The sequence below is a fragment of the Schistocerca nitens genome, chromosome 2, assembly GCF_023898315.1.
Source record: "Schistocerca nitens isolate TAMUIC-IGC-003100 chromosome 2, iqSchNite1.1, whole genome shotgun sequence".
NCBI classification, from domain to species: Eukaryota; Metazoa; Arthropoda; class Insecta; order Orthoptera; family Acrididae; genus Schistocerca; species Schistocerca nitens.
The window spans coordinates 396181137-396201004 of NC_064615.1; the positions used below are offsets into that span (position 1 = coordinate 396181137).

The following is a 19868-nucleotide window of genomic DNA, read 5'->3' on the forward strand; positions in this document are numbered from 1 at the left end:
ATGAAATTTCAATCACCAGTTTTCTCCTCCGATTGCGAAAACATTCTATTGGCACCCACCTAAGATCATCACGATAAAATAAGAGAAATCTGGGCTCGCACAGAAAAATGTAAGTGCACGTTTTTCCCACGTGCCGTTCGAGAGTGAAACGGTAGAGAGACAGTTTGAAGGTGGTTCATTGAACCCTCTGCCAAGCACTTTATTGTGAATAGCAGAGTAATCACGTAGGTTGTAAGGTGTCAGGCAAATCCAACACCTTCCATGAAAACCCTGACATGATAAGCAAATCCAGTAGTATGTCACATAGCTCCGAATAAATCGTGACATTAAATTAACCAAAGTAATACGAGTAACGAGTGAGCAAATGGAATACCACAGACTAAACACAAGAATACCTAAATGCATGTCATACCTTCCCACCGTGAGACAGACGCAGTTCCGAGGGGAGAAACGAGAACAGAAGCCGAGAGCAGAACCGTGTTAAGCTAGAAGGCCCTACGATAAGGGACGGACACCCACGTCGCCAGCTAACCGCTAGGGACACCCCCCAGCCCATGTTAAAAGCTAGAGCCGTCCAGAAGAACAGTACAGATCTTACGATCACACAAAAAGGGCCACACCAGCTGCAAGTTTTAGCGTGAGACTTTTTCGCGTCTCTGTTACGTTGCAAACCTAAAATCATTGCCCCAACACGAAAAGTAACCGACAGGACCACCCCCCCAGCCCATGTTAAAAGATAGAGCCCTCCAGAAGAACAGTATAGATCTTACGATAACACTAAAAGGGCCACACCAGCTGCAAGTTTTAGCGTGAGACTTTTTCGCGTCTCTGTTACGTTGCAAACTTTAAAAACATTGCCCCACCACGAAAAGTATGACGTTTCTCATTGGATGGACAGAATTTTTGTAGGCGGAGCTTAAGGTTAACATTGAGACCCTGATTGGTCAGATGAAAACACAGCCAGATAGTTTTTTTTTTAAAACCAACTTCGGTAAATTGTAGTAAGGAGAAGTTAGAAAAGAGTTGCTTCCGAGACGGCAAAGGTGGAGCTGCGCCACCCGCTGGCCCCGTGACGCAGACTAACCACCGACAAGGTAATGAATGCACGCGATGCCGCATAAGCGCGCATAAAGCTTCACTCAGAACTGCACAAGTCTCATCTGTTACATCCCCTTTTTACGTAATACTAGTGTCGATCGTCAATTAAATCTCATGGTGTTCACATTTGCCACTTGAAGTAAAAATCCGAAACGCGATAATTTTTCTGTTATATAAATATTAAGAAGCCACATCAGCCACTGTAATTTACGACAAGACAGATAAGTAATTATAGATAATTGAGGGTCACTTTAGACCATTTTGATAGTTTTCTCTTTTGTGAAACTTAATTTAAACCTAGATTATAGATGTGATATGGCATAGGTCGTCCCCCGATCCATTGTAGAACTTGGAAACCCATTCAGGGAGTATTCGTTCACATTTTTGTTGAACGCAGTTGGTTTTTATCATCCTGTATTAAAACATTTTCTTTTATCAATAGCGCAATTTATAAACAATGTTTTGTGAGTAGAATAAAAATTCCAATGGTAAACTTAGCTGGTAAAATAACATCGAAAAAGGAGTTAACTAAAAATAGGAAATCCTTGAACCCCTTCCACTAAATTTAGTTAGTATTAAGATTCTTTTACAGGGAGTGCAGTGGAGCTGACGCTGAAATCATCAAGGATTTGATTATATCATCGCTAGTCTCACTGAACTCTTCTGAACTCTACATGTCATGTGTGGTCTGGCGTCTCCTTACCAGCAACAGGTTCCAGGTTCAAACTAGTCAATTCCCTAAAAAACACGCTCAGAGCGTCGTTGCGCGAAAGTGGTAGGGAGACACGACTTAGAACAACAAACAGAAACCACGCAGAATGTTAGAGAATGGCGACCCTGCCAGGATGGTAAAATACCATGATTGAAGGTCGACCACATGCCCAACTAGGCCAGAAAAATATCCTGTTAAAAATTTTTCGTAATAAAATTTTTTTTGAAAGGCATAAATAGTTGAAAACAGTAGCTGCAGCGATAGATAGTAATAAAGTATTCAATAGATAGTGAGACATTCTAGCAGAGACAATAGCATAATTAAGTTATGAATTTTAATATTGTTAGAATTAAGTTTTCTCCTCAATGCAAGCGCACAGGTGGCGGATACATTGTTGACAAGTTGGTCCTGACACAACAAGTAAGTGAATGGATTGTCAGTCTTGGGTATAATAAGTCTCAAGTCGTGTGTGCAAAAAGTTTATGAAACGCGTGAGATCGTATGAGCGCATGTTGACGCGAAGTAGGGCGCGTGAATTGCTTTTAAAACAGAAAATAAGGGATTCGGAAAGATTAGCAATGGCAGATCGAGACCTTGACCGAATTGAGGTAGAGACCCAGCATGAAAATGGACAGAGAATAAAGGACAGTACAACAGACAATGCAGTATCGCGAGAAATAGGACAGATAACGCACCATAACGAGGATAATGTACGTCAAGGCATAGAAAACATAAGTCAGCATACGACAGAGGAGCAGGAAAGTAGAGAGACAGCCGATGAAGATTCTAACTTGCGTCTTGAATACGTAGAACCCATAGTACAAGTAATCAAAGCTCCCTCACCACAGAGTACAAGGAATGCGAGCAGAAACGTGTCACCGCACAGTTCAATGCAATCGGTTGCAAACCAACAATTGGGCGAAGACACAGAGCGTAGGACGTCGGAAGAAAACGCAATAGGACCCACCAATCTGGCAGAATTATTACAATTAATGACGGAAACCATGACAAGACAAAATAAAGAAACTGCGAACCAAATTAAAATTCAGAATGCAGGAACCACGAGACAAATGCGTGAGATTAAAGAACAAAACAAAAAAATTCAGTTACACCTAAGTCATATTGAAGACGAGGCAAAAGAATTTCGAGAAGTGATAGGAAACTTAATAACATGTCACAATCAATTGAGAACAGACAATGACAAGGTACAAGTGGACGTACAAACATTGCGTAATGACATTCCGGACGAGATCAAAACATTACAAGACAACACCCAGAGAGAAGTCAAGAAACTAGAGAAACAGATAAACGTAATTACTAGACAAGCAGCAGGTACAGCGCGTGAAATTGTTGAAAACAATGTGCTACACAAACGTATCACAAAAGCAGCGCTGAAAAGATATGATAACCGCATAGTCAAAATAGAAGCGCAAACGAAGCGACAATTTCAGAAATTGCTAACAGAGTTGTTGCAAACCATTGAAGAGCGTAGTGAACAGGATCGAACAAGCACTGAGTTTGCAACCACATCCGTATCTGTAACAGCACCGGAAAAACAAGCAATTAACGAAGATATCATGCATTTGCGATTCCAATCACAGGCGGAAAGTAACATACGTGACAATGGGAAGCCTGGTCGCGAAGAGTACAGTGCAATGCATTCAGCTACACGTTCACAACCGATGGAAGAAAATTATTGCGTACCACTCCAACGATACTACGCAAGGGTAGGCGAAAGTTACAGTGGACAGTATCCAATGGATCTACCACAATCCGAAAGAACGACGGGAGAAATGATCAGAAACAAAAGTGGCGAAGAATCGCGAATTTCATATGGAACTATGACGAAGTACGACAACGATCATTTCCTCACAGTCAGAAAATTTCAACACTTCCGAGAAGGAAACTCATTACATCCACGAACTTTTATTGATTAATTCCGAGTAGGATTACCAGAACACTGGACGCTAGCACACTAATTAGACTTTATATGTGCACACATGTCAGGAACAGTCGCAGAAACCATGCAGAATGTTGCAGCGACATGCCGATCGTACGAAGATTTCAGAGAGAAGTTTCTCTCACGATATTGGTCCAGCGAAGCACAGAACAGAGTGAAGTACGAATTATTACACAACCCATATTTTGAAAATTCAGGAGAGGAGAGTCCCGTGAAATTTTTCGAATTAATAGCAAAGAAAAATCAATGCTTAGATGTACCATACAGTGACGGAGAGTTGATTAAATTGAAATACCAGCAATCATTAGTAGGGCGCGGAGGCAATGACGTCGAAGCATTTAAAGGTATTCTAAGGGAGCTAGAGTTCATATTTTTGGAAGATGACGCAAGAAAAAGACGAAGCGCATGTGAAAACGAAAGCAAAAAGCAGTGGAATCCACAAGACACAGTACGAAGAAACAATAATTACGAACCACGTGATAACTTCGCACCAAGAAACGACAATAGATTTCAACAAAAAACCGGTTATGGATTTAGAAGAGAATATGGCAATAACTATAATTCACCCAGGAACGGCAACAACTATTACAGAGGGAATAACGACAAATGGGCCGGGTACTGGAGAACCAATAGACCGTCAAATTATCAACAAAGAAACCACTACCAACAAGCGGAGCAAGAAAAGAGAATACAGATAGAAGACGAGGAGGTAAGACCACCAAACCCCGAAAAACGTTCGAATTGACAGCTAAGCCCCCATGCACCGACCCAGGACAATTGCAGCACCTTGAACAGAGAAGTGAAAATCTTATCACGAGAAGACAAGAAGGAAGAAACAAATCCGCAGGACCAGATGAAAACGAAGACAGGAAAATAACAATATCGTGTTAGGACGAAATTAAGTGGGAGAATACTGACGAGGAAGATGAATTACCAGAGGCATGCACAACGAATGTAGGAGGAAAGGACGAAGTAATGAGTATTGCAGAGCAATTTTAGATGGAAACCAGGGAAAGCGAATTCAATGAGGATAATGCGCAGTCGACAGAAGTTGAAAATAAGTTACTAGTGGGCACACAACCCAACGTATATAATGAAGGAAGTTATGAAGCGATAATTAAAGCATTTAGATGCGATTATGTGGAAGTAGCGACGAATAAGGAGAAGGTAGACGAGGATGAGGAAAAAGTAGAGGATGTTGAAGAAAGTGTAAATGAAAGAAGAAATAGAGAAGAGGAAATAAAAGAGAGAGAAGCAGCAGTCGAAGCTTATCCTACAGAAAGTTCGAATTCACAAGGGAAATTCCTAAATAGACTCATGTATAATTCAGTGGAGGATTCGTTGATGCAAGAAGAAGACCAGAACCAACCCTTTCAAATTCAACCAATTGTGAAGGCCATGGTAAAGCATATCCTAGTCAATATTGTAATTGATAGCGGAAGTGAACTGACTGCGATCTCAGAAAATTTATTCATGCAGTGTAATACCAATGAGGAATTGCCAGTTCTGAAAACACGTAAGATTAAAGTAAGAGGTCCTATTTGAAACAATGCTGCGGAAGTTACGAGACAAACAAGGTTAACTCTTTCGTGTCAAGATCAAAAGATCGAAGCCAACTTCGTGATTATACCTAAACTAACTGTAGATTTGATTATAGGTGCAGATTTTTTAACTGAGAGACGAGCGATAATAGATATGGGGAAAGGTAGCGTAACATTCAGGAATGTCACACTTCTCTTTGAGCAAAAGCTAAAATTAGAAGAAATATCAGTTATAAACAAACAATTAAGAATGATGCGAGATAAAGAGGATGAAGAATTAGAATGGTATGCGCAAAAGGGGGAATTTTCTCAACTCATGTTAGAAGTCCATAAAGAAATCGATGAAAAATTGCAAGAAGTTCAAGGTATTTCGGAACACAGTAAAAGAGAATTAGAGCGTATTTTACAAGATAAAGCAGAGGTATTTTTACCTAAGACTGGCAATATTAAACACTTCCAGTACAAGTTTGAAGATTAATTTTATTACTGGTAAATAATCAGCACAATATTTCAAGATTATGTTACAGATAAGATCGTCAGGAGAAAGAAGAATGAAGAGAGAGGAAGGTGGGAAAAAGAAAGTAGTTTCAATAAAAACAAAAACAAAAATAACACCAATAGTACCATAGATTCAGGTGAAGGAATAAAACGTAGATAGTCTAACAGCATGAAATACTAAAATGCTATACACCACGACACTACACAAAAATAAAAAACGAATTTGAGGATTCTTGTAGAAGTTAAGACTAAATATCTTAGAATTGTAACATGAAAAGGGCGCCGAAATTTGTAAAGCTTTTTAAGAAGGCGTAAAACAATGAAGGTACTAGACATATGTTAGATGATTATAAGTAAAACTTTTTGTAAGAACCATTGTAAAAACTCCAGCAAGGACGAGATGCAACGACCCACTAGTTGCAACAAGAGAAGTATCAAGAAAGAAAAGGACGTAATTAGCAAGACACGATTCCTACAAGGCAGAAACGTCGAGAGAAAGGAAAGGACAGCGAGACCAACAGAAGGCCCTTGTATCAAAACTGGGCAATAAAGCGGCCCGCTAGGCGGAACCCTGCTGGGACGGAACACGGAGCCACACAGTGGCGGAGCCCTGTAGAGACGCGATGGGACGGCGAACGCCGGAAGGGTCTCCGAGCGCCCCGACTCAGTGGAGCGAGCAAAAAACGGCCTGATGAGAAGACGGCTTGGGAAAGCCACCACTGGCAAAAAAATATGTGTAAAAGTCACACTACCGCTATTAAACAGCACGCTGATGCACGAAACTGAAGAAAACGTCCACAAAGTAGAAATGACATGTCCAAACCATTTATCAAACTGTTACTAGGAGGAGAACTTCAAAGCGACTAGTTATCAATAAATATTTCCATATCCTGCCCAGAGAAGAACCAAGAATCAAGTAAGAAGCAGAGAAAAAGCAGGAAGAACTGAAGTTGAATATTCGCAAGATTGAGACCAAGAAAGAAGATGGGTGAAGAATAGACGACATACCTTCCCAAATCCCTATCCTAATGTAAACTAGTCGTCTGCGAAGTATTACAACGAAAAACGACCGCTTTCAGCGACACATAACGATGACTTTCACGCATACAAAGCCAGTAAACTACGAGATTCTGCACTCACAGCTCCATTCCATTATGGGACCTCTACAAGAGCAACACACTGTTACAAAGCCAACAAGGAACGACGAACGAAGCTGTACATCAAATACTTGCCCACATCCATCTCGCTCAAGTCCATCACCTTCGTGCAAAAACATTCGACAACCTCATGCTTAAACAATCATAGGATTGTGTGAATGTGTGAAATCAAATTATGAGATGTAGGAATTGTGCAAAAGAAACGTGTGAAAAACTAAATAAGTTAAGCACACCAGACAGCTAATAAACTACAAAATAACAGTCATCAACTATGGACATAAAAAATAGACTGTCGATAAAAATAAGTCATTAGTTCTGAAATGGACAGTATATAAAGAACAAAAGTAAGGCATAATAAACACTAAAACTATATACCACTTATTTTCACCTCATAAAAATAAAAGAATAGCTATATTTTACTTATTTTCTCCTTATAAAAACAAAGAATAAAAAATTATCTTGTTGGATGTTTTCCCTTTTTTTTAACATTTGTACCATTTGTTAGGATAATATCTCAATACTTGTGTATGTATATTTCTTTGTCAAAGCAATTCTTGGAAATAATTCTTATTTGTTAGTGTAATAATGTTGAAATGAGTGTCTAGAAACAAAAACATTTTACTTGTACATGATATTTAGAAAATGTGTTAGGAATAGAATTTACTTAATTACTACATTTATAAAAAAAAGATTTCTAAGAAAATCGATGTGAAAGACTCCTCACTTTCGATAAAAAACTTCTTAAAAAACAAACTTCACATTTAAATAAAAAAAGAAAATAATTAAAAATTAATAATAATAATAATAATATAAAAATATTCTTCTCTTGACAATATGAACATATTTTTGAGAATAATGTGGAGGAATATAAAAATATAAATTAGTAATACAAACTAGCATAGAACCAGAATAACGTGGCTGAACAGTAGGCAACAAAATTTAGATAAAGGAATAATTTTTGACTGACTTAGACAACGATTCGATCATTGCCTAACTTCAGTGCAAAAATTGAGTTCGAAGGGTGGTGACATGTAAGGTGTCAGGCAAATTCAACATCTTCCATGAAAACCCTGACATGATAAGCAAATCCAGTAGTATCTCACATAGCTCCGAATAAATTGTGACATCAAATTAACCAAAGTAATACGAGTAACGAGTGAGCAAATGGAATACCCCAGACTAACACAAGAATGCCTAAATGCATGTCATACCTTCCCACCGTGAGACAGACGCAGTTCCGAGGGGAGAAACGAGAACAGAAGCTGAGAGCAGAACCGTGTTAAGCTAGAAGGCCCTACGATAAGGGACGGACACCCACGTCGCCAGATAACCGCTAGGACCACCCCGCAGCCCATGTTAAATGCTAGAGCCCTCCAGAAGAACAGTATAGATCTTACAATAACACAAAAAGGGCCACACCAGCCGCAAGTTTTAGTTGAATTAGGTGGGTATGGAATGATTTTCCAACCCAACTCATGTATAGTGTTTTTTGCCAGTCTGGCAAAATGTGGGCGGGCGTTGCCATGGAGTAGCATCACTTCAAGCAGTCTTCCTGGTCGTTCTTCTTGGACTATGGTTGCAAGACGTCTCAGTTGTTGACAATAAATATCAACAGTGACAATAATATCTCGGGGAAGCAATTCGTAGAACAACCCACCGTCACTGTTCCACCAGATGCATAAGGTTATATTTTGTGGATGGGTGCAGGTCTTTGTACGTGAAGTTGCTGCCTTGTTTTGGATTAACCGTTTCTTTTTTTTCCTTGTGTTAGGCTAAAGACACCATATCTCGTCACCAGTAACGATACAGGATAGGAATGGTCGGTGTTGCTTATGAGCCAATTGATGATAAGTAGACATACACCTTCTGCTTTTTGTCACACCCATACACCCGATTTTTTTAACATTCCCCATTGCATGCAAATGTTACACAATGGTGGAATGACCACAGGTCATCACATTTGCCAGTTTCGAGTATAATCACATGGATCGATAAATAAACCGGTACCAACTGGAATACCAACACGCAAAAAGGAAATGCTACGAACTTAGGCATCAACCCAATATATGTAGTGAATTATGGAAAACAGAAAAATAAATAAAATTAAGAGTTTCTTCGCAGAATAATTAAGAAAGCTGCAGATCAGTCACAGATGGAAATGATTCACAAGAACAAGGGAGAGGACAATAGGACGTGTATTAAGACATCAGGAAATAAATTCCCTGATACAGAGGGAGCTGTAGACGGTAAAAACTGATCAGACTATATGCAACAAATGAGGCCGCAGGGTGCAAGTTCTACTCTGACACGGAGGACTGGAGCACAAGAGGAAGTCGTGTAGGTCGGCAGCAAATCGAAAAGAAGACTGATGATTCAAAGAAAAACTCTTTAGTGGCATGGTCTCTTCATCAAAGGGTACAGTTGGCCATGTCAATTCTTTTGTGAGACAAATTACAAGCAAAGATTATGTGGATATTTTAAGTGACAAGGAAACCATCTAATGTGACAGATAATTGGTCCTCGTCAATGAAGGTGTCATATTTGGCAAAAGCCCAGTGCACATTGTTATCTCTGTTGGCGCATTAATCTGACTCGCACGTGGAAGACCTGCAGGTCCTAATCTGGTCCTCCCAGTCATCCGACTTCGACGGCAACGAGTACCTGTGGTTAGTTATAAAGCAAGGAATTAGACGGATAGGATCTTACACATCTTCGTTCAGGCAGAAAGGTGCTGTGTTAGAACGATAGAAACTTTCAGAGTCCTACGTATTTTCCGCTTTCGAATCACAGTTGTACAGCGGGCTACAGCCGACCCAGGGTTATATTTTGTATTATTTTAATGCTCTGCATATCTCACTGCATTGGGTTAAAGTATTGAAGGACAGGCGAAGAAACAAAAAAGGCAGGCATAGATAAATGTGGCAGGGCATTATTAGCAATGAATACTAACCTGTGGGTACGAAAATGGCTGTAAGCATTATGGGACTTAACATCTGAAGTCATCAGTCCCCTAGACTTAGAACTACTTAAACCTAACTAACCTAAGGACATCACACACATCCATGCCCAAGGCAGGATTCGAACCTGCGACCGTAGCAGCAGCGCGGTTCCGGACTGAAGCGCCTAGAACCGTTCGGCCACAGCGGCCGGCCCTGTGGGTACGACAAGAGTGCAGTTTACCTTCTTTTTGAGCTAGTGACTTTAGAGTACAAGTTATAGACAGAAACTATTACAAATAATATTATTCACATTCTCTTGTTTATGGTTATTGGGTTGTAGTAATGCACGTAAAGCACGTGAGACGTAGAGGAAAGTGAGAATCAGACTGGGAGTAAGAGAGAGCTGTGTTCAGAGTCAAAGACAGAACACATGTGAAAATATAGCTTCTCAAAGCGTTTCAAGTGTTCAGATAACTTATGACAATGTAGCCGGGTACCGTCTCCGACTATAGCCGATGTTTCGGCTGGTGAACACTCAGTTCGCCCGTCGAATTACGGGAGCTTGTCGAGGACGGTACCCATCTATACTCGCCTAAGTTATTTCAACTGGAGACATTTGGTTCACAAAAGGGAAAATTTTACACCGTCTGTAGTATTTCATTTATGACTATGCATGTAAAACACTTGTACTTAAATAAAAACGGACAAAAAACAAATTACCCACAATTTTTCTTCTTGTTAAATCATTTATAGACTAAACTAAACATGTCGTTCAAAGGCAGCAGATAATAATAAGCAGCGTGGTGTTAGACGCACATCATCAAGTACTCTCCACAAGATGTAATCTGGGAACTCTCCGAAGGGGTCCAGGTTGAATCGCAGAGTCCCAGCAAATAGAACTGGATCTTGCGGAATAATGGAAATCTTCGCCCTAAGATCTTGCAGACCAATGTTGGCAGTATCCACGTCGTCGATAAGGATTTCCCCCTCAACGATGGCGAGCCTGAACAGTGCTGCGATGAGCGATGACTTGCCGGCCCCCGTACGGCCAACTATTCCCACCTGCGAATTGAAAACAGAATACCTGAACTTACTTTCATCATTAAAACTTGATTTTCTTTGATTACTGGGCTCATTAAGTAGGAATAAACGGTCTTTTTCGAACGGTACCTTTTCGGCCGGTCGGATGACGAAGTTGAGATCTACGAGAACGGGATCACTCTGAGGCCCGTATCTCAAGTAAGTGCGGCGGAACTGTATTTCTCCTTTGGATGGCCAGCTACTGGGTGGCCTCTTGTCTGTAATAAACAATGAAACATCATCGTCATGGAAACCGTACTTTGATTTAACAATCCATATGAGCCAACTCCTGGCAATTTCTAAACGATTAGATTAACAACCCTGAAGTGGCAAATGCAGACACAACATTCGGAGCATTATAATATACTGAGTTTGATAATCATAGCATTTGGATGAAAAGAGTTCATTAAGTGATCTTCTCAAAATAAGTGTGCGTACTAATTCGGTCAGTTAATTGGTTACATGTTCCACAGATCACTTAAACGAGCACAGAGTACGTACGCGTGTTTTGGTTAACATTAATGAATTATTATTCATTTCCTTCCTTCAATAGTGAGCAAACTGTATACTTTTCCATATCGTACCTGATATCTAAAGACAGAATACAACGAAAGTAACCTTAAAGAACTTTTAGCAGACGAACTCTTCACTTACCTGTGGAAGTAAATGGAGAAACCCATGTCATATATACAGGGTGGTCCATTGATGGTGACCGGGCCAAATATCTCACGAAATAAGCGTAAAACGAAAAAACTCCAAAGAACGAAACTTGCCTAGCTTGAAAGGGGGGGGAGGTGGAAACCAGATGGCGCTATGGTTGGCCCGCTAGATGGCGCTGCCATAGGTCAAACGGATATCAACTGCGTTTTTTTAAAATAGGAACTCCCCATTTTTATTACATATTAGTGTAGTACGTAAAGAAATATGTATGTTTTAGTTGGACCACTTTTTTCGCTTTTACGATATATAATAAGCTATATTTCGGAGTTTCGTGCTCTGCAAATATAATATATTCATGTCATTGAGAGCCAAAAACATTCCGAGACTTGACGCGACCTCGTGCTTGCGTTTTATAATTTTAAGTATTTACGAAAGATAGTGTGATATACTGGTTATAAGTTACTCAGTTGGTTGTCATACTCTGTATGCATGAGCTGAAACAATGAACAAGACCTGATTCACGATAAAATTATATACACTATTAAAAGCTTAAACCTCCGAGTATTACATCCTTCCGTCTCTTCGAAAGTCCACAGAAACTATCGTCAATAGCCAGACAGCAGAAAAGGGGAACAACGACTAGCTGGAAATTGCTACTTCCGACACATACTTATTTGGGAAAGGTAGTATTTGACAGAAGACTATTATAGTTTCATTTGATAAATTGTAGTCTGCAGTCATCGTCTCGCGGCAGTCATCGAATGTACTGAATTTCGAACGTAAGTGACCCACAGCATGAAACGCCTCCATGGTCGTTAAATTTCGTTACTTTTCGGAAGAACGATGTCGTTAACTGCATGTAACGATAAAATCTACGTCGTCTATTCTATGATTTGTATAACACAAGATCCCCCCCCCCCCCCCCCCCATGAACCATGGACCTTGCCGTTGGTGGGGAGGCTTGCGTGCCTCAACGATACAGGTAGTCGTACCGTAGGTGCAACCACAACGGCGGGGTATCTGTTGAGAGGCCAGACAAACGTGTGGTTCCTGAAGAGGGGCAGCAGCCTTTTCAGTAGTTGCAGTGGCAACAGTCCGGATGATTGTCTGATCTGGCCTTATAACACTAACCAAAACGGCCTTGCTGTTGTGGTACTGCGAACGGCTGAAAGCAAGGGGAAACTACAGCCGTAATTTTTCCCGAGGGCATGCAGCTTTACTGTATGGTTAAATGATGATGGCGTTCTCTTGGGTAAAATATTCCGGAGGTAAAGTAGTCCCCCATTCGGATCTCCGGGCGGGGACTACTCAGGAGGACGTCGTTATCAGGAAAAAGAAAACTGGCATTCTACGGATCGGAGCGTGGAATGTCAGATCCCTTAATCGGGCAGGTAGGTTAGAAAATTTAAAAATGGAAATGGATAGTTTAAAGTTAGATATAGTGGGAATTCGTGAAGTTCGGTGGCAGGATGAACAAGACTTCTGGTCAGGTGGATACAGGGTCATAAATACAAAATCAAATAGGGGTAATGCAGGAGTAGGTTTAATAATGAATAAAAAAAATAGGAGTGCGGGTAAGCTACTACAAACAGCATTGTGAAGGTATTATAGTGGCCAAGATAGACACGAAGCCCATGCCTACTACAGTAGTACAAGTTTATATGCCAACTAGCTCTGCAGATGACGAAGAAATTGAAGAAGTGAATGATGAGATAAAAGAAATTATTCAGGTAGTGAAGGGAGACGAAAATTTAATAGTCATGGGTGACTGGAATTCGTCAGTAGGAAAACGGAGAGAAGGAAACATAGTAGGTGAATATGAATTGGGGCTTAGAAATGAAAGAGGAAGCCGTCTGGTAGAATTTTGCACAGAGCATAACTTAATCATAGCTAACACTTAGTTCAAGAATCATAAAAGAAGGATGTATACATGAAGAATCCTGGAGATACTAAAAGGTATCAGATAGACTATATAATGGTAAGACAGAGATTTAGGAACCAGGTTTTAAATTGTAGGACATTTCCAGGGGCAGATGTGGACTCTGACCGCAATCTATTGGTTATGAACTGTAGATTAAAACTGAAGAAATTGCAAAAAGGTGGAAATTTAAGGAGATGGGACCTGGATAAACTGAAAGAACCAGAGGTTGTACAGAGCTTCAGGGTGAGCATAAGGGAACAATTGACAGGAATGGGGGAAACAAATACAGTAGAAGACGAATGGGTAGCTCTGAGGGATGAAGTAGTGAAGGCAGCAGAGGATCAAGTAGGTAAAAAGACGAGGGCTAGTAGAAATTCTTGGGTAACAGAAGAAATATTGAAATTAATTGATGAAAGGAGAAAATATAAAAAGGCAGTAAATGAAGCAGGCAAAAAGGAATACAAATGTCTCAAAAATTGGATCGACAGGAAATGCAAAATGGCTAAGCAGGCATGGCTAGAGGACAATTGTAAGGATGTAGAGGCTTATCTCACTAGGGGTAAGATAGATACAGCCTACAGGAAAATTAAAGAGACCTTTGGAGAAAAGAGAGCCACTTGTATGAATATCAAGAACTCAGATGGAAACCCAGTTCTAAGCAAAGAAGGGAAAGCAGAAACGTGTAAGCAGTATATAAAGGGTCTATACAAGGGCGATGTACTTGAAGACAAAATGGTTCAAATGGCTCTGAGCACTATGGGACTCAACTGCTGAGGTCATTAGTCCCCTAGAACTTAGAACTAGTTAAACCTAACTAACCTAAGGACATCACAAACATCCATGCCCGAGGCAGGATTCGAACCTGCGACCGTAGCGGTCTTGCGGTTCCAGACTGCAGCGCCTTTAACCGCACGGCCACTTCGGCCGGCCAACTTGAAGACAATATTATGGAAATGGAAGAGGATGTAGATGAAGATGAAATGGGAGATACGATACTGCGTGAAGAGTTTGACAGAGCACTGAAAGACCTGAGTCAAAACAAGACCCCCGGAGTAGACAACATTCCATTAGAACTACTGACGGCCTTGGGAGAGCCAGTCCTGCCAAAACTCTACCATCTGGTGAGCAAGATGTACGAGACAGGCGAAATACCCTCAGACTTCAAGAAGAATATAATAATTTCAATCCCAAAGAAAGCAGGTGTTGACAGATGTGAAAATTACCGAACTATCATTTTAATAAGTCACAGCTGCAAAATACTAACGCGAATTCTTTACAGACGAATGGAAAAACTGGTAGAAGCCGACCTCGGGGAAGATCAGTTTGGATTCCGTAGAAATGTTGGAACACGTGAGGCAATACTGACCTTACGACTTATCTTACAAGGAAGATTGAGGAAAGGCAAACCTACGTTTCTAGCATTTGTAGACTTAGAGAAAGCTTTTGACAATGTTGACTGGAATACTCTCTTTCAAATTATAAAGGTGGCAGGGGTAAAATACAGGGAGCGAAAGGCAATTTACAATTTGTACAGAAAGTAGATGGCAGTTATAAGAGTCGAGAAGCATGAAAGGGAAGCAGTGGTTGGGAAGGGAGTGAGAGAGGGTTGTAGCCTCTCCCCGATGTTATACAATCTGTATATTGAGCAAGCAGTAAAGGAAACAAAAGAAAAATTCGGAGTAGGTATTAAAATCCAGGGAGAAGAAATAAAAACTATGAGGTTCGCCGATGACATTGTAATTCTGTCAGAGACAGCAAAGGACTTGGAAGAGCAGTTGAACGGAATGGACAGTGTCTTGAAAGGAGGACATAAGATGAACATCAACAAAAGCAAAACGAGGATAATGGAATGTAATCGAATTAAGTCGGGTGATGCTGAGGGAATTAGATTTGGAAATGAGACACTTAAAGTAGTAAAGGAGTTTTGCTATTTGGGGAGCAAAATAACTGATGATGGTCGAAGTAGAGAGGATATAAAATGTAGACTGGCAATGGCAAGGAAAGCGTTTCTGAAGAAAAGAAATTTGTTAACATCGAGTATAGATTTAAGTGTCAGGAAGTCATTTCTGAAAGTATTTGTATGGAGTGTAGCCATGTATGGAAGTGAAACGTGGACGATAAATAGTTTGGACAAGAAGAGAATAGAAGCTTTCGAAATGTGGTGCTACAGAAGAATGTTGAAGATTAATTGGGTAGATCACGTAACTAATGAGGAGGTATTGAATAGGATTGGGTAGAAGAGAAGTTTGTGGCACAACGTGACTAGAAGAAGGGATCGGTTGGTAGGATATGTCCTGAGGCATCAAGGGATCACAAATTTACCTTTGGAGGGCAGTGTGGAGGGTAAAAATCGTAGAGGGAGACCAAGAGATGAATACACTAAGCAGATTCAGAAGGATGTAGGTTGCAGTAGGTACTGGGAGATGAAGAAGCTTGCACAGGATAGATTAGCATGGAGAGCTGCATCAAACCAGTCTCAGGACTGAAGACCACAACAACAACAACATAACATAAGATTTAAGTTGACCTGGTTTCGACACCGACTATGGGTATCTGCATTAGAAAAAAACAAAAATAATTACCTATAAAAGATGACAATATAGATAGTTATTATAATGAACTAATTTATGAAGCGACTGTACTCACACGTGCTGACAGTTGAAAAGAGATTTACGAGCAAAATGCTCTTGTGACACAAAATAATTTCTTAAAATCATTTTTAATTGCATATAAAATTACTGATAATGGAATTCACATAACAATGGCGCTTGTCAGAAAAAATTATAGCTATATAACGTAGCACCTTGTACGTCGCAAAGAGTTGGACGAGGTGGTGGCATCAGACCAAGCGGCCCAAGGGCCGAAGTTACCACGACGTGGACACGAAACAAGACGCGCCACCTATTAACAGACTAAGAAATCAGCTGTTTCCATTAACAAAAATATTTCAAATAGCATATAAGTGTTCATCTCGCAAGTCAACAGCCAGTATTATGGAAAATAAAAAATTATGCAGGACAAAGCAATAACAAATATTCCGTATATTTCGTTTAGAAACGAATTACAATGTAAGAAGTGAAAAAGAAAGAGGAACATGACATTTTATTGTACTCTGAGGAAAATGAGGAGTCGATTTTAAGCGTTCGTAAGTAAGGTCTTTATACCTTTGAAGAACATAGCTGCAACTACTCAGTCACAATGATATCGTCATTAAGAGAAAGATATTTCAAAGTTCCTAGTTCTTCAAGGATATCAAGTCTGAAGCCTTTCTTTTCGGTGTATAGGATATTGAAGTCATGAACTGCTGTAGGTTTATGGCCTGTCATTAATAAGTTATCAGTAAGTTATATATAGTTGTACCTTTCTACTAAGTGATGTTCTTTAAATCTAGCAGCAATTGCTCGTCCCGTCTGTCCTATATAATAGGATGGGCGTTTGTCAGAGCTAATTTTATAGACCTTTCCGTTTTCTATGGGAAATGAACTGGTTTTAAATTACGAATAAGATTATTTTTCAAACTGTTGTTAGTAGAAAATGATACTTAAGAATCATACTTGTTTTGGAGGAGACGCTGAATCCTGTAAGATACGAACCCTAAAATTGTGTAGAAACTATTTTCTATTCATTACTTTCGTTATTAGGAGAAGTGTGGATTCTATTATTGGTGGGGATTCTATTATTGATGGGGTTTCTATTATTGGTTTTATTTTTTGGAAGTACTGACCACCATAGGTTGGATCGTAGCCATTACTGACTGCGATGATTTTAATCAAATTAACGTCAGCGTCGAGGCTCTCATGAGACGAAGGAGTGGAAGGAGCTCTATGGCTGGAAGAATGAAAAAAAGGGTTTTTGTGAGGATGGGTGTGTGATGAGCAAAACGGTTCTATTTGATCAGTGCAGGGTTTTTTGAGAAAAATATTGTAAGAAATGTTATTATCAAGTACTATTAACGTTACATCCAAATAATTTAACTAACAGAATTTGTATTCGAACTCACCCAGAGTGACTGCTGAAAAAATTTTTCTTCTAAGGAATTTATAAATACCAGCTAATTGATTATACTTCGCAAGACCGTCTATTTTCTGACACCAATCCGTTGAAATCGAAGTAGTTACATTTGATTATACTTTCAATTAAATTCATGAAGTCAGTAATCTGCTGTTCAGAAATCTCTCTTTTATGAAGACGTAATTCTTTCCCTAATATATCTAAAGTTGTTTGCGCAGATATGTTCGTGTAAAGATTTAAGTTCTGATTTTGTATGACGAGAGCATTTTACTTGTAAATCTGTTTCCAGCTACCACTACATGTGAGTTTACTCTCCTCATAACTTTGTTCAGTAGAATAACCATCTATTCTTGATTTTTCCTCTATACTAACAGTTTCTTAATCGTCCATAGGTAATTGTTCTTTTTTTTCTGATGAGAATATACATAGTCGATGTAGAAACAAGGTCAAATTAAATCTTGTTGCAATCAGTTGGCTGATTTGTATAAATCATATTCTTGTACGCTTGCTGGCTTACAGCCGAGCTTAAAATTGGCATTTTGTATAAAAAGCAGCTCTTGTTTGCAGACACGAGAAGTGCCGTACCTGGAGTAGACTCCAGCAGGGGCTCCTCCTCGAGCGCCGTGTACTCCATGACGCGCTCCACGGCCATCATCTGGTTGGCCACTTCGGCTGACTGCCGCATGCCCCACTGGATCATGCCGGTGAGGCCCATCGACTGCGTCAGCGCCAGCCCAATCTGGCCGCCAAATAGGTCTGGAAAAAGCACTCTCTCTCTCATTCTCGATCCAAGCACTGGACAGTGAAAATCAGAAATTAATATTATTATTGCTGAGGTTTTATAATTTACTACTGCTAGTTTCATTATATTAAATCTATAGACAATGAAACGCCCATCATTCGGCTGTAGTCTTACTATTTTCGCTTTTATAGCTTGTATCCTGAAACTCAATGGACTAAAAGTAAATCTAATATTAAAATAATTTCCGGTAATCCTCCTCAATTTCTTTTTTTAGTCAATAAGGTTAATATTAATCTATTACTAGTGTGTTTTGTGTACGTGAAATTTTTGAAGCTCATGTGTATGTAATCTTGATGTACTGAGTTGCATAACTACTGTGCCGATCGTTACACCTGTGATCGACGTCTCCATCTACATCTGTATCTACATACATATTCCGCAAGCCACCGTACGGTCCGTAGCTACTAGTCATTTCCTTTCGTTTTTGCATATGGAGCGAGAGTAAATCGATCTGTCTGTGTCTCTCCGTACGAGTTCTAATGTCTCTAATCTTCGTGGTGCTTACGCGCAATACGTTGGCGACGTTCTGCAATCAGCCTCAAACACCAGTTCTCCAAATTTTCTCAAGAGCGCTTCTCGAAAAGAACGTCGCCTTCCCCTCAGGGATTTCCATTTGAATTCCCGAAGCATCTCTGTAATACTTGCGTGTTGCTGGAATCTACCGGTGACAAATCTAGCATCCCGCCATCGGACTGCTTCGAAGTCTTCTTTCATTCCGACCTCATGCGGATCCCAAACGCTAGAACAGTACTCAACAATGGATCGCTCTAGTGTCCTATATGAGCAATCCTTTACAGATGAATCACACTTTCCTAAAATTCTCCCACTAGATCGAAGTCGACCATTCGCCTTCCCTACAACAATATTTACATCCTCATTCCATTTCGTACCGCTTTGTAACTTTAGGCCCAGATATTTAATCGACGTTAACAGTCGGCAGAGTGGCACTGTCTCAATGCTTCAGGGAAATCTAGGTTCAAAATGGTTCAAATGTCTCTAAGCACTATGGGACTTAACATCTGAGGTCATCAGTCGGCTGGACTTAGAACTACTGAAACCAAACTAAGCTAAGGACATCACACACATCCATGCCCGAGGCAGGATTCGAACCTGCGACCGCAGCGGTCGCGCGGTTCCAGACTAAAGCGACTAGACGGCCGGAAATCTACGAATGTGCAATTCGCCTAATGCCCTTCATACATAATTTGTAGGATGTCATGTGAATAAAGGGCAATCTGAGTTTAGCACGAGCGATGCTAACATCGACGTTTGCAATTTACAGTGAATTTAATTACCTGAGGCAATTGTATACCGAACTAATTTAGTGTACAAAACGTGTCCAAATGTAGTTAGTAGTTGGTGTCGTTCAAAGATTACGATGTATCATGATGACAGCCTACGTGAAACAGCAACAAACATCATACTCGTACTTCATTTTCCAGGCACCTCGTAAAATCCTGAACAGCATTCTAGCAAAAAATTTAGTAAC

At 40.1% G+C, this 19868-nt stretch overlaps 1 protein-coding gene across 1 annotated transcript in view; it reads right to left on the reverse strand.

Annotated features, from left to right (window-relative positions):
* LOC126236243 (ATP-binding cassette sub-family C member 4-like) overlaps positions 1-19868 on the reverse strand; it is a 294541-nt gene that overhangs the window by 24685 nt on the left and 249988 nt on the right. The window contains exons 19-21 of the mRNA XM_049945386.1: positions 18163-18333; positions 11076-11203; positions 10722-10967 (exon numbers count right to left, since the gene is read on the reverse strand). Of these exons, the coding sequence (XP_049801343.1) occupies positions 10722-10967; positions 11076-11203; positions 18163-18333 (545 nt within the window). The remainder of the gene's footprint in view (positions 1-10721; positions 10968-11075; positions 11204-18162; positions 18334-19868) is intronic.